Below are 14,866 nucleotides of genomic sequence, written 5' to 3' on the forward strand. Positions count from 1 at the left end.
GGGCTGTCCCGGTGCTGGGGGGCGGGGCCGGAAGCGGCGGCGGGTTCCGGTGTGGGCGGGGCGGGGCGGGCGGCGCCGCGAGCAGGGCGGAGGAGGCCGGGGCCGGGTGGCGGCGGAGTGCGGTGAGGGGCCCGGGGGGCCGGGGCGGCCGCCGCCATGAAGAAGCAGTTCAACCGCATGAAGCAGCTGGCCAACCAGACCGTCGGCAGGTGGGCACCGGGGGCTACCGGGGGGCTGCCGGGCTGCGGGGGGCGCGGCGGGGGGCTCAGATCGGCCGGGCCGGGCCGCGCCGCGCGGGGCCGCCCCGCGTGAGGGCAGCGCCGGGCCCCGCCGCGCCTGGGCCCCGCATGAGGGGCAGCGGGCGCGGGGCGGCCTCCGGTGGGTCCCGAGCGGGGCCTGGCGGGGAGGGAGGAGAAGGGAAGGGAAGGGCCGGGGGGGGCAGCCCGGCGTTCCCGAGCGGAACGGGGAGCGGGAGCGCCGAGGAGGCTCCGCCGGGGCCGGGTCGGGCCGGGGCCGCCTCTCGGCTGGGCTCCCTGCCGGCCGCCCGCGCCGTGCGCTTCCTGCCTGCCCTTCGTGACTTTCGCTTCCTTTGTTACCGCGTCTCACGGAGCTATTTTGATCCGCGGCGTGCTTTTTCCGCGCTGAGGAGATCGCGGGGGGGTGCGTGCTCGGTGACGAAAATAACCAAAGCCCCGTCTGAGCGGCTGCCACCAGCCTCGGGACGGCGGGGTCTTGGAAAGCCTTCAGGAACAGAGCCGGGCGCAGGCACGGTCATGCTTAGCTGCAGCTCCTCGGTGCGCCGAAAATGCAAATGGAGCTTTCCTGCTGGTAGAGCAGGGCTCTGAACTTATTCTTTATACCTCCAGAAACTTCTCAGGTTTTAATAAAAACTTAATCCCGAAGTGTATACTTTCAGGTTATCCGAGTTCGTGCTTTCACGGCCTCTGCTCCAGTAATTCATTTAATACATTATTTATCTTCTTTGGGGCCTATTTGGATGTAAAAGACCAGGGCGCCAGCTAATAATGGCAAAGTAGCAGATTTTGTTAGGACATTTGTTTTGCTGTAAGGTAGAGCATAACTTCCAAACCAGTCCCGTGTTCTTTCATCCTCGTCTCATATAGAGTTTTCTTCATAAATTTGTAGACTTTAAAATCATTGGAGTGATTACTGGAGTTCCTGCTTGTACGTGTTGGGCCGTAGCTCCAAATCCCAAGTGGAATTTCTGGTAATCTGTGTTGTACCGAGTAGGATAAACATCTCAGGCTACTTCTTACCTCAGGGGGAAAAGAAGAATTAAATCTGGAGAAGTGTTTATAGTCGTGTTTGCGTTGGGAGCAGAAGTTCCAACCTTCGTTCTGACCTTTGACTACCGCGGCTGAGAAGTGTCTGTTGTGAGGATCCCCGGGAGATGCAGCTATCGCTTGTTTCCCAGCTGAGATTCCCGGGGTGTGGCTGTCTGTGTGCGTGATGTGGTGGTTGTTCTGTGCCAGGCAGTCTGCTGGTGCGGTAGCAGCCTGTGCCTCGAACGGCAAAGTTTTCTGCTTCCATTAAAATACAAACAGGTAGCTGAAATAAGTTTTCACTAAAAGTTATACCTAATGATACCAACTCACTTGTTTTCATACACCTAACATTAATAGTTTAAATTCAATTTAAACCATGTTTCTCCTTTTTTCCTGTTGGCATTAAATGCGAGCACATCCTTATTGGGTCTCTCTCTGCTTACAAAGTGGTTTTTAATAAATTGTCTTCAGAGTGTTCAGTTAGTGGTATGGATTCTTTACCCAAGAACATACGAGCTTTTCTTTTAATTAATCAGAAGTGAGAAGACTGTAAAGAATGAGGAGTATCTTGAAGTTTTGACCAGTACTTGTTGCCTCTTTTGCATAGAGATTGTACGCAAAAGGTTGTAAGTGGTTGTAAGTGGTTCGAATCGACCTGATTGCCCTTTGTAGGGGTTTGCCTGCTGTAGTCTTATTAACGTACTTCTTACTCTTTTATTGCTGACCTGAATATTTGTGGCTTTCCAAGTTAAAGAAAAGCGCTTATGTAATTGAAATGAGTTTAACTTCCGTAAATCTGTAAATTCTGTAACACTGAAAAATAATGCAGTGTACCTTTTATCTGTTTTTTGTCTAGGTGTAGTTGAATCAAAGCCAACTGCCTTCAGGTACGCGGTGTTTTTATGAGAGGTGTTGGTACGGTTGCAGATGGCTGTTTTCTGAGGCTGATATATATTGCGTTGCTGTAACTTGCTGGTTAGCCATATGCTTGGACACCATGAGGCAAATGCTCTGTCAGAAGCATTGCACTGGTCATGTAAGTCTCTTGAAGAGATGTGGTCAGTTTTTTAGGACCCCGTTCACCCTTGGGAGGCCGAGCTGCTGAGTGGGCTGCCCCAACAGACAAGCAGCGCTTGCTGCAGTGGGTCTGGCAGCCGTGCCGGGGGTCCCATCCCTTCGTCTCTGCCAGCTCACCTGTGGCACCCGAGGCTGTGGTGCAGAGTGCTCCCTGCCATTTACCTTGTTTGTCACATCTACCCGTCTGTGTCATCTGCTGCTTCCTTGGGTGACCTTTGGCTCTTGTTTTTTGTGGTGGTGTATCAGAAAGGGGTGTGTTCTGCTCTTCTCACTCGTTCTGAGCTCTTTTCCCCAAAATTGGGGACAGGCATGTTATGGTGAGGTCAGCACACCCATAGTTGTTTTATTTTTAATGAAGCAATGTTTAAATCTAAAGTTAAGGGCATATTCTATTGAGCTGGCCATGAGTATGAGTGATACAACCTCTCTTACGGTCAGCTTATGAAGGTTGGCATGCTTGGCCTACAGCTGTACCACGTGTACATGACTTAGGATCAGCAGAAAGTAACTCCTTAGCTGAAGAATAAGGAATAAGAAAAGGTGGTCAGGAGCTTTGCTAAAGCAGAGGAATGGCATTTCTGAGAAGCCTGTGAGTCTGCATGGTCAGAATTGTATAGCATTATGAAATACATGTAAGGAACTAAAGAGGGGATTAGTTAAGTGGAGCAGGATTCCCCAATAATTAGTAGATGTGGTGTTAAATACTCCACATCAATTATCTTGTGGATGTTGCTGGATGCCTTAAACAAGAGGAGTATTCAATCTGCCACTGAGTACTTTGTTTTTTTAACAGGTCCTCTGTAAATGATGCAGCTGTAGAAGCAAGCTCTGGTTAACCCCTGAAGTGAAATATCAATTACTTGTCCATATAAACATGGAGGAGAGGGGAAGATCGAACAGGATGTTTTGCCTTCCCTTGAAACCTGGCAGTTCAAGCACTGGTCCCTCCGGTGCTGTCGGCTGGGGTCAGCCGGTGTCGATTGTGCTGGAGACAGTGCCCGAGGCTGGGCCAGGCAGCTGTGCGACTGCCTCTGTCGGGAGGCAGCGCCCGAACCTCCTTGGGGCATTCTGATCTGGAGCGGGCGAGTGACCCCTTTCATAAACTGTTAATCTTGGTGGGAGTGTGGCGGTTCTCATGTCATCGCGAAGCATCTCATGTCTGATGAGAGAGAATTCAAAAGAAGTGGGGCCAGGAGCAGAGAAGGGGAGCGGAGACATAGCTCACCTGGCAATCATTAGTTCCAGAGGAGCTGAATTAATGTATCAGAATAAAGAGACATTTGAAGCCCTAAGTGAGGCTTCAAGGACTATAAGGGAAGGGAAAAAAAAGAGTCACAACCTTCGTTCTGAATTTCAGGTGGCCTGTGATTCCTTAGAGACTATGTGTTGAGATTGCTTTTAATGAAATGTAAGTATTAAGTCCTCCAAAACTTAATCTGCGTTGAAGTCCAAGCCCATGCTTGGACCAAGAACGGTTCTGTCCACACGCGTTTCAGGTGTGCTTTGCCTGGGCTGAGCACTTTGTGAGGGGCACATCATGGTATGCGTTCTGCGTGCTGCCTCGCGGCTTTGTGGAGGTGAGGTTCCCCTGCCTGGCCCGCTCGTACCTTTCCTTCGGGTGCCTCATAAGCAGGTAGGCGTTGTAGCAGTTCAGCTGTGTATCAGGTTCAGAAGTAACAAAGGATTATATTGTGTGTGATGTCACTGAGGTAATTCGTAAATCTAAGTCTTACAGTTTTTATACTCTAATAAATTATGAAAGGAGACAGATTTTGATTAGAAGCTCAGGAAGTATTCTAGTTCTCTAACAAAATAAATGTTCAGAAGTATTGTCATTAAAGGCTTTCAAATGATACACTAATAAGCATTTGAGCTACATAGCTGAGTAATTTCTATGAGAAATGAGTCCACGGAGGTGTTTGGGTCACGCTGTTTAGTTACAGAAAAACAGCTTGGTAATTAATGACACTTGTTAGACTGTCTAATAATTTTACACGAGTTAGGCTTTTGTGCCTCTGGGGACCTAGCTATGAATGTTCCCATCAATTTCTTTTTTCATCTTTTAGCGTACCATACAGATTAAAAATTATTCCAGCCAACTGGTTTGGAAAGTTTAGATCCGTGAAGTCATGTAAGATCAAGACTGCTGGGTGGACACACGTGTCTTTACCAGGAGAGATATTTTATCTGCCTTTCAGGCTGTTAGGCTAATTTAAACCAGGGAGCAGCAGTTCTGACTAATTAAAGTCTAGAAGAGGCCACAAACAGCCTTAGATCTTTTTTTAGTCAAAAAGCTAGCTTGCTGTAGCTTCTTAACAAGTTTTACTGTTTGAATATATCTTGTGTACAGAGTTTTTCCATGCCTTGTACACATGACATTACTGCGACTCGGCAGGAGTATTTGCGCGTATCTTTTAATAGCTCGTGCTGTGCATGAAAGGTACCGTGGTACACTATATTTAGGAGCTCTTCAAGCCCCTTGGCAATCTGTATGTTGGAATTGGCATTAGTGTGACACAACACTAAAGCAAGTTAAGTTAAAATAACTTCAGTGATTGTGTATAGCACGGAGCAGCTTGCTTTTGATATGTATAGGGGGAGATCTGCTGGAAACTGCTAATTTCTAGTAATGCATCATGGAAAAACTGGGTGGTCTGAGTTATTTTTTCCCCCATATTAGTACTGTCTATTGTTTCTGGTCTTATTTTTTTCAGAATTCTTCTGTGAATTATTGCTTAGGGCATTTTTTACATCTTGGTCTTCTGTTGATAGTACTGTGCGAACTAGTTTTTTTAAAACTGTGGTAAAATGAGTTTGCTCATCTCTAAATCTAAAGCACTACAATATAATACAAACCTTACAAAGCTATTTAAAATAAATTAAAATCAAATTGTTTTACAGATGTCGAAGAAATACTAGTTTAATATTTTTCTTGTTCTTCTGTGGAAAAAAGCCCTTATGAATCTGACCCCCCATGTGCAAGGGGAAAACTTGCTTTGTGCTTGGTCTTGTAGGTTAGCCTTTGTCTACATCGGAGTACTCGTGAAAAGAAAAAGAAAATCCTCATTTCAGTGTTTACAATAGCCATCTTAAACATTTCCTGTTTATCTCCAAATGAAGTTTGAGGTCTCTGTAACTAGAAAATTCACTTAAGATTCTTCTAGAAGGAAGATTAATTCAATGACAGGTTTAAAGAGTCTGAGGAGATTGGATTAGGGAAGGTCTGTTTTCCTGAACATGTGCGGGCTTTCAGAGTTCGTGTAGCTAACTGTCAAGGGCTGATTGAAATGAACTGCATGCAAATGCTAAAGCACTTGTCTACTAATAGCAGGAGTGCGATATCTGAAAACCCGCGTGTTGGTGGAGTCTGGCTGTGGAATAGGCAGAGCGAGGAGGCAGTAAGGAGCACGTTGACTGGAGCAGCGCAGTCGGGAGCACAGCTGCTGCAGCTTTGTGCTACCTCTTCACCACTTTGAGGCAACCGTACGTGCAGCACTTGGAAGCACCGCTTCAGGTAGAATTTCTCAATCTGAGGTGTCCGCAAACAAATGGCTAACAGCCCCCTTAGCACTGCTTCTTGGCCTAAGCTATATCAACAAAAGTTGCTCGGTATGTACACATTTATCTATTTCTTGCACCCCTAAGGTAAAACTGACACAATCTATGCGCTGTGCAGCTCGTAAATCTTTTTTAATAGTGCAAACTTCCAATTAGAGAAAAATGTGCAGCTAGTATGTTTTCAGTGTGGGTCTGCTGACTGTTGTACTTAGCAGTGTATTTGCAACTTCCATTAACGTAGCAACAAGTGGAATAGCTTATGGAGATAAACTGTGTTCAAGCTGTCAGTTTTGTTTGTACATCTGTTAATCTCATTAATCCGCATACCCTTCAAAGCAGAGTTGCTAAAGCCAAAGGAAAAATGGCCTGAATTTGCCCACATTGAGGACTTTGTAGTGGCTTGCTTCAGTGCAGTTGTGTCCCAGTGAACCGCTGGTGAGTTCTCTTAGGCTGAACACCTGCTACTGGGGCCCTGGGTAAGAGCAGGGGTTGCGTCTCACAAACAGACGGTCAGAAGACAAGAGTGTATGTATATTTTGACCTCTATCTCAATTCCTCGGGGACTGAGAAGATCTCGTGTTGGTCTGAAGAATTAGACAGTTAAAAATCACTGAGATTAGGAGCTGTTAAGAATGCATTTTACTCAGCAGAAGTTGTTCAGTGTCTGAAGCTTTACTTTTAGTGCGTTGCGGTGTGGTGCTTTCCAGAGGACCGGTGTGTTAAGCTGCCCAGATACTTCCTGTTGCGCCTGTAGTGCACCGTAAGGGCAGCAGCAGGTTTTCACTCTCAGCTTAAAAAAGCTCACTCTCACTCTCAGCTTAAAAAGCTCACAGCTCACTCTCAGCTTAAAAAGTGTCGTCACTTGTGGTCAGATTCCAGACTACATGAAAGCTCAGGAATGACATGGCTGGACTGTGTCTGTCTTCCCCAGCGGCCAGGAGCAGATGACCGGGGAGGAAGGCAGATGTCCCACCTGTCCCCTCAACCCGCTGCTGGCTGCTTGGAGCTTCCTGAGGCAGAGCTGGCTGCTCACGTGTAGCTCAGCGTCTGGCAGTGCTGGGCTCGCTTTGTTCCGTGCGTTGGCTGTGCCATCCTTGCTATCGTAGGGCTCCAGCTTCCCTGCTTCTCTGAAAGGCCACGTTTCTAAGTTTCAGCTATTCAGTTTCACTTTAAGCTTTTCACGTAGGAGGGAAAAGCATTTCTCCATGCCTGCAATCCATAAGAATGAACTCCTGGACGAGTTATCTGTTTTTCAGAACAGCGGGTGTTGTCAGGGCAGGTATAGCTTCAGTTATTTTGTTTTCCCTTAGTAGAGGCAGAAAAGGCCTTTCAAACCTTTATATAAACTTTTTGATAAAGTCTGCTTTGTATTAGACCTGTTCAATTTTGTTGACTTGAAGATATCTGAATAAGGTTTTGTGCCTTCTAGTAGAGAACTAGCTAAAGCCTGCTGGTTAGAAGAAAGAAAGTATTACATAACTGGCAGGCTTGCCTGTTGACTGCTGAGTGGGCAATGTGCAAAATTCTTCAGATTTTTGTTGCAGAGGAAGAAATTAAAGGACTCCAAACTGAGGGATTTGAAAAATATTAGTTGCCCTCTTGCGTGCCTCTAGCTGCATGCTCTCATCTCCTTTGGCTCTGGTTGTTGTACTGCTGCTTGCTGAAACAGATCAGAAGACTGATAAAATATTAACAATAAAAGGCAGACACGCACATGCCATGGGATCTGTTCTAGCTGGATTACCTCGGGCTTTTCTGTTCTGCCACGTGAGTGCCCGTCGGGTCAGGGACGCACAGCGAGGGAGAGCAGAGCACGCGCCCAAGGAAAGCACAGTCTTATGTTGCCTTAAAATGACGAATAAAATCTAGTTCTTTCAGTGTGTCTGTTTTTCCGGTTGTTTCACAAGGCTTTGGAGGATCTAGGAGAGCGATAATGATTTTGCCAAACCTGGCACGCTGCGCTTGTGCCGCAGCATGTTAAGCAGAGCCTGCGGCATCGTCCTGTGCCCGTGCAGCCACCTGGGCGAGGTGCTGTAGGGAACCAGAGGAAAGGATGGGTTGTGCAGGGGTGTCAGGTGCGTCTGGGGGGGAGATGTTGGTATCTGACATAACAGGGCAGCAAAGGGAGGCATTTCCTTGAGCCTGCCTGAGGGAGAGCTGCTCAGCTAACCTGCCAGCGGAGCACGTGGGAGCCAGGGCTGCTCTCCGGGGTGGCATCCGCGACACATCACAAAGCCGAACTCCTCTTGGGTTTAGCCCCTTCGTGGGTGAAGTTGTGATTCCTTAATTCTAACTTGATCTGATGGTGGCTTGTAGAGCAAATAATTTTAATATCAGGTTATGCCCAGAGACATCCTAAAATAGTAATGATTTAAGCTGCTAAAATAGCTAGAAGTGATCTAATGAGCTGCTTCCACGTGATGCTGTAATGCGATACGCTTGGGATTTAGGAAAGCAAATGTATTTCTTGGATACTTGCATAGTATTTTTAGGTTCATTAGTGATAACGGATCTGTAACCGGAACTGTTCTTTAGATTGGAGGACACTATTAGCAAATAATGAAAAGCCAAACATGTATGGTCTTTTTAGGGTATAGTTAAATAGAAAGTGTCAGCGTGTTAGATGTTTTTTTAATATTGTGCACAGTGTTGACCAAAAAAAAAACCCACCACATTTTGTAGCTTGTTAGAATTAGCAGCTCCACATTTTAGTGCTTTGGGAGAACCTCCAGCCCTTCGTGTTGGGCCTTACATAGCACGTCAGTCAGCTGTGCCCCGTGTGCCGTGGGTAGCTCTGGTCTGAAACCCGTGGGAGTTTAACAGCGCAGGCCAAACTGGGGAGGTTGTGGCTGACCTCCTGTAATTCAGAACCAAATAGCTTCGCAGCACTTGGTGCTGACGTATCGAGTGGTTTTACCAGATCAGTGTGTGTGATTACCTCCTGGTTCAGGCTGCCTGACTGCTCGCCATCCCAGCCTTGCAAGCAAGGCTAAACTTGATCCTCAGCGCGGTGCTGTGCTTAAAGCAGTGCTGGATGTCTAGACAAGAGAAGAAGGGGGAACTTGCAAGCATCTTTTTTATCTGCAACATTGCTTCCTTGACTGATTTAAAATGTTTTGACTAAAATGTATTCCTTAGGAACCAAATGCTTTAAATGTTTGAGTTTGTAATCCTTATGCCATTGCTGATAAAAGCATGTTAGAATAGTGGTGCATCTTATGCTTGGACAGTCCTGCTGTCTCAACAGGAAGCTAGCTTTCATAAATACAAGCCAGCTGGGTGAGGTCACAAGTTCTTCTCTCAACTGAGGAGGAGCCTTTTTTTCCTTGACACAGATTGTTTTCTGGTGCAGTTAATTGCATTGCAAAATGACAGGAACATCCTGGAGTGACTGCAGCAGAGTGACTCAAGGAGCCGAGGAATCTGCAGAATTGACTATGCAAAATACCTGAATCAATTTTAAATAGGAAGGATCTATAAAGGAGGAGTTCTTTCATCTGTCTTACAAGTTGTCCTGCACCAGAAATCATTCAATGGAGACTTTTGTATAAATATGCTCTTTGTCCATACTGCATATTTCTCAAGATCTCAACAACACTTCCAGGGTGAAAATTAATACAAGAAAAGCTGATAACTTCTACATCTGACAGTTGCAGAGAGAAGATGAGGAGAAAACTGTAAATGAGTGAGGTTGACCTTCTATTTAGAAGATAAGTTGCTGTGCATCCAGATTTGGGAGTTATGGCTGTTACAGGGATTTGAAAGGCACAACAATTCCGATGCCAACTTTTTTGACATAAATGAACCAGTTATCAAGTAATCCACAAGAAATAATCCAACTGATTAAAAATTATTTTTCTGTATAAAAATACTAGCTTTCTATCCTACCTTCATTTTCTACAGAAAATAGAAATGTGTGAGCTAAGCTGTTGCAGCTTCTCTTTCAGTTGAACATTTAGCTGGTTTGTCCTGCTGTAAGCCGATTTCCCCTGCAGATTAAGTGTTCTGATCTGTCCGTGGTTTTTGTAGGAATGGAACACAAGGGTAAAGTAATCCTGGTTTTGTAACAGGAAGTCCAAGTGTGCGTTGAAGTGTTAATAAACCTTTACTAGGCTGTTAGAGGCTCATATTTCGCTCAGGAATCTAGCGATAGAGTTAACTTTCAGTTTCATGATAGAACACCAAAAAACATGGTGTGCAACACGTGGCAGAGTGGTAATGGCACGGTTCTCCATGTTACGCGCATTAATCTGGCCTTGTATATCCCGTATCCAAGCAACAGAAAAACAGACTTGTGTATCCAGCGTTGTAAAACCCAGTAATTGGATGAGTAGTCTCAATTGCAGGCTAACCAGCAGAGACTCAACTCAGTTAGAAGCTGGTTTTCCTGTTGGTGAAACATAATAAAGGGTTTGGCTGTTAATTGTTAATCAGAAAATCAGTGCAAAGGCTTCACCGTGAAATGGTGGACATAGAGTAATCCCTACTTTGTGACTGTCCTGTTAGTCAATCGTATGATGTTCCAGGTTGCTGAATTACATTGGGCTTTTTTTTTTTTTTTTACTGTTATTTCAATGCTTCCAGCTCCTCTTTGCATTTTTACTTTCTGTTCCTACTTCATTGTTCTGCCTCTTCTGTATTTCCTTGTTTTGCTTTTTGTGTTGAATTCAGTTTGGTTCCTTTTCAGAGGCTTTCACTTGCCAGTTTTATGAATCCTTAGACTTAAAATAGACCTGTCTGGACAGTGTATTAAATTAACAACAGCGTTAACTTTGAAATGTTCATTTTGAATTCTAGTGTGTTTTTTTTTACACTTATGCAATGTAATATGTAGCTTGAAATGTCCTGCCAAAGTCCAAAACCATACAAACGTGCAAAAAAAAAAAAACTGTGATTTTGTAGCAGTTGTAGTTTGCTCATTCTTGTATTGTATGTTTATCCTATTCGAACATGTCGGCACTGAAAAAGTTTTCTATTTGCAAAAGATAAGTTCTGCTTCTTCTGGTCTTTTGTAATGATTGACAATGAAGGGTTTCTGGTTTTAAAAAAAAATCACAAAATTCAAGTATTTTTACTTGGTGGGCCGTCCACTTTTGTAGTAGCTAGAATGGAAAGTAACGTCTCACGTGAAAGTTCGGGGTATGTCTGAGTTGTATTTTTCTTTAATCATAAGGGAGTTCTTGTGTCAGCAGGTAATCTGGCAAGGGAACTAATCCTTGTCTAAAATTAAAAGCTGCCAAACCCACAGGTAGGAAATAACTGAGCCAGTCTTTTATCCAGAAATGTCGCTTGCCGGCTTAACTCCATGTTTGCAGAGGTACGGCTGACTTCGGCCCCGCAGCAGCGCTCGCTCTCCCTGCCGACGCGGTGGTTCCCGAGCTCCCCTTCCATTTATTCCCACCCCTGCCCCGTGCTCCCAGGCTTCACCTGGTGGTGAAGCTGATCTGACCGAAAAATGTGTTTTCTTCTGGCCCGGTTATTTTTCAACCCCCTGGGCTGGCCGCGGTGCAGCAGCGGGACGAGCAGCTGAGGGTGGCAGGAAGACGCGGCTCCTGGGCCCTAAGGAAACGGTGGCCCCAGGCTGCGGGTCCCTCAGCGGCTCTGCTCCTGGCGCCTTGCTGCAGGGGACGGATCTCGTCCCAGTGCTCAGGAAGGAGAAGGGCTGTAGCAATCCCTCACCGTGGGGCGGTAGCACTGTGACCCCGGCACGCCCAGAGCCTGGCTGCCCTTGGGGCGAGACCGAGTGTCCTGGTGGTGCTGAGCGGCTGCGGCGGCCCAGGCAGGCAATGGGAGCGCCCGTCCCGGCAGCGGTTGCGTTGGTGCTGGCACGCCGTGGTTACAACCTCGTGTTCTACGGTTTTTCTGCCCTCCTGTTTTTCATATCAAAGTTGTACCCACCTAGTTTTAGATAAATTTACTCTGGGGAAGCAAAGGTTGCTTGCTTGGTCTTACGTGAAAATAAACTTTTAAATGTAAATAAACATTGGGCAGCTAAATGTTAAAAATAATTCTTTACCAAGATATTGTATAAGGATGTTTGCATACATCTTTTATAAATTAATAAACTGACATGTTTGGAAAGGTCAAGTTCTCCAGTGGTGTTAAATATTTGAGTTCACTTAGCATGAGAAATTTATATGGTAATACTGAAGGGAAAAAAAGCGAGGCATTGAAAATACACTGTGATTTGATCAGCTCAGAAGATTATTCTTCTGTATCTTTACTTTGTGTTGGTCTCAAATTCTTTGTGTTTTTTTTCCTCGCTGTTTTTTCACAGCTTAATAGGAGCTTTTACTTTGGAAGAAACATACGACCACTGCTAGATTTCATCCTGGCTGGATTTAAGCATCTAGAATTTTAATCCCTCACCACAGCATTTTGCGGAAGTGCTAATACCTTCTGAACAAAATGCAAATCAAATGTACCTTAAAGAGAAATCACATTTTGTTGTTATGTCCTAATGTACGTTCTGGGTGGTGGTTTTTTGTTTGTTTTTTTTTGAAAGTAAAAAGGAATACAGGGAGAGCTTCACCAGCTAAAGCTTTGTAATGGTATGAAACAGAATAGCAGTAAGTATTCAGTTTGCTGGGACAACAGTTGACTGAAAGCACTTAATTGTAAATTTTTATTTGTAACCAGAAGCTTAAAAACTATCAGACTCAAAGACTGCTCACTGAAACGTGACTTCCTCTATCAGGACAAAACTGCTTTAAATCTTGTTTTGCATTTAAACCACAATTGTAGTTTTGTCATCTAGAAAGTTCAACTGAAATTTGTCTCTAATTTGTAGTGTGTGTTGCTCGTAATTACCTTGATTTGTTAGATAGACCTAACTGTTTAAGCAGTATTTCTTTCCTCACACTGTAGTATATGTGGTTTAATTCTCAACATCAAATACTAAAACCTGTTTGTTTCACAGGGAGGGGTTTGGAGTTCTGCAGCGTGGTGTGGGCCTTGCTGCTGTGGCTGTGCCTCCTAGAACGGCCCTAAAATAGGATTTGGCTTGGGCTGCGGTTGTCCTTAATAGCTAAATTTACTGCTTCGCCTGGGAGAGGAGGCCTTGGATCCATTTCACTTAGTAAGGAATTTCAGATCTATTAATGCGAACAGGCTGTCATGGGCTTCCCTGCGACTGTGAAGGCATGGTCTGCTTTATTTCCAAGATCATCTTTCTAAAGCCCCGTCTGCCTTTAATTTGGGCAGACAAGCCTCATTCTTCAAAAGTGGGTGGCTGAGATTACAAAGATGTCAATGTTGTAGCTTTTAGATTGAGCGATCGGGCAGTTTGATGGAGAAACTCAATGGAGAAAATGAAGGAAGGCAGAGGAGTAGAAACAGTTCTCTCTTTATTGAGTCCCAAGTTGTAGTTTTGCACCTATTGGGGTTCTGAAGGTGCATTAATTAATGAAGCATTTTGGTGCTTCGGAGGTGATGCACCATTTTTTAAAGCATTTCAAAAGGAAGCACAAAAACTGCAGTAACCACATGGGTTAAAATTGATGCCTTGAGCATCACTTAAGTATGAAAAACAGTTCTCCATCGAGGACTTCCCATAGGAAGTCAGTTTGAGGGTTATCGCCTCCAAAACAGGAACCTTTGGTTTTGATTTCTGCTACTGACACTAAAGTCTCCACAGTCATCAGATTTACTATGAACACATTTTTAATACTTGTGCAGAAGTGTATATTGTTAATTTGGGTGAAAACCAGGGGTAATAGGCAGGCTTGAAGTCTAACTGGTGGCTGGTTGCTAGCGGTGGTCACTAAACACTAAGTAAATATTGAAAGGTGATTCTCATCTGACGGTCATTCTGAAGTGATGTTAAAGCTTGTTTAAAAATAACTTGCAGAATATTGATTTTGAAAAAAATCACCTGCAGTGAAGGTTGGTATTTGTTGCTTTACCTCCAGTTTGAGTGCTAGTTTTGTCATGGAAGCGAGTCAAAGGGGATTAATTTGAGGCTTGTGTAGCGCAATAAACTTGGTTTCTGTGGTGAGGAGTGCACTTGGCCAAACGTTTTTGCTCTGGCTTGTCCTCAAGATGCTGCGCAGGTTAAACCAAACTCCTGTAGTATATCCAGAAAGCTGAGTATTCCCACAGATTGCCAAAGGAAGCAAAATACTTCCTCTGTAATGAAGTGATTTTGAAAAGTGCCCTTTAATGTACACACTTACAAAGGCCACAGTCATAGAATTTTTTGCTTTCCAGTTACGCACATTTCCTTTAACATACTGATGTTTAAGATCTCAGCTTCTGAAAAGCATACAGAAATACCGAACATGGGTAGAATACAGGGAACAGGAAATCTGTGTGTTACAGCCTGTATTGTTTTAAAATCTAGTTTAGGTAACGAGCCTTATGTGCGCCTGGCTGCCAGGGAGGAGGAAGGGACGGAGTGTACCTCGCATCTGCTGAGCTGAAAGACGAGGGGTTCCCTGCATCACCTTCATGTCAAGGAAAGTCCAAAACAAGTAGAACTTAAGAAAGATGCTGCCATAAGCAATGATCTGTTTCACATTTGGATACTGATTGTAGCAGTCACTTTTGGTGCAGAGTAAATGGCACTCAGGCCTAGGTTCTCCTGAACGTTGGTGCTGTTCTCCTGTGCCTTTGTTGGAAAGGGGTTGTTGAGTTTGTCTTGTTCAGGTCTTTCCCAAGGGCAGGGTTTTTTTGATTTTGAAGTGATTTGATGTATTTAATGATTAGGCTCCATAAAGTTGGGTTATATATAGTTCATACTGCTTAAGAAGGCAGGCTGTCCCTGGAATTTAGTACCATGTTGAACTAAGCTGCTAGTCCCGAAACATCTTTAAGTTATATTTGCTATGAAGCAGACAGTGTAGGATTAAAAAAGCAAAGCTTTTAGAAGGGAAGTTGTCACCTAATTCTGGATTCCTTGTTTTGGAACAGAGCTGCTGATTCTTCCATTTTTCCTGGCACCAAGT

At 44.7% G+C, this 14,866-nt stretch overlaps 1 protein-coding gene across 5 annotated transcripts in view; it reads left to right on the top strand.

Annotated features, from left to right (window-relative positions):
• The first annotated feature begins 40 nt into the window (after positions 1-40).
• ARHGAP17 (Rho GTPase activating protein 17) overlaps positions 41-14,866 on the top strand; it is a 42,302-nt gene continuing 27,476 nt past the window's right edge. For all 5 annotated transcript variants that reach the window (XM_066977865.1, XM_066977864.1, XM_066977863.1 and 2 more), the window contains exon 1: positions 41-209. In XM_066977865.1, coding sequence (XP_066833966.1) covers positions 157-209 — 53 coding nt within the window. In that variant the 5' untranslated portion in view covers positions 41-156. The remainder of the gene's footprint in view (positions 210-14,866) is intronic.

The sequence above is a fragment of the Anser cygnoides genome, chromosome 15, assembly GCF_040182565.1.
Source record: "Anser cygnoides isolate HZ-2024a breed goose chromosome 15, Taihu_goose_T2T_genome, whole genome shotgun sequence".
Lineage (NCBI taxonomy): Eukaryota > Metazoa > Chordata > Aves > Anseriformes > Anatidae > Anser > Anser cygnoides.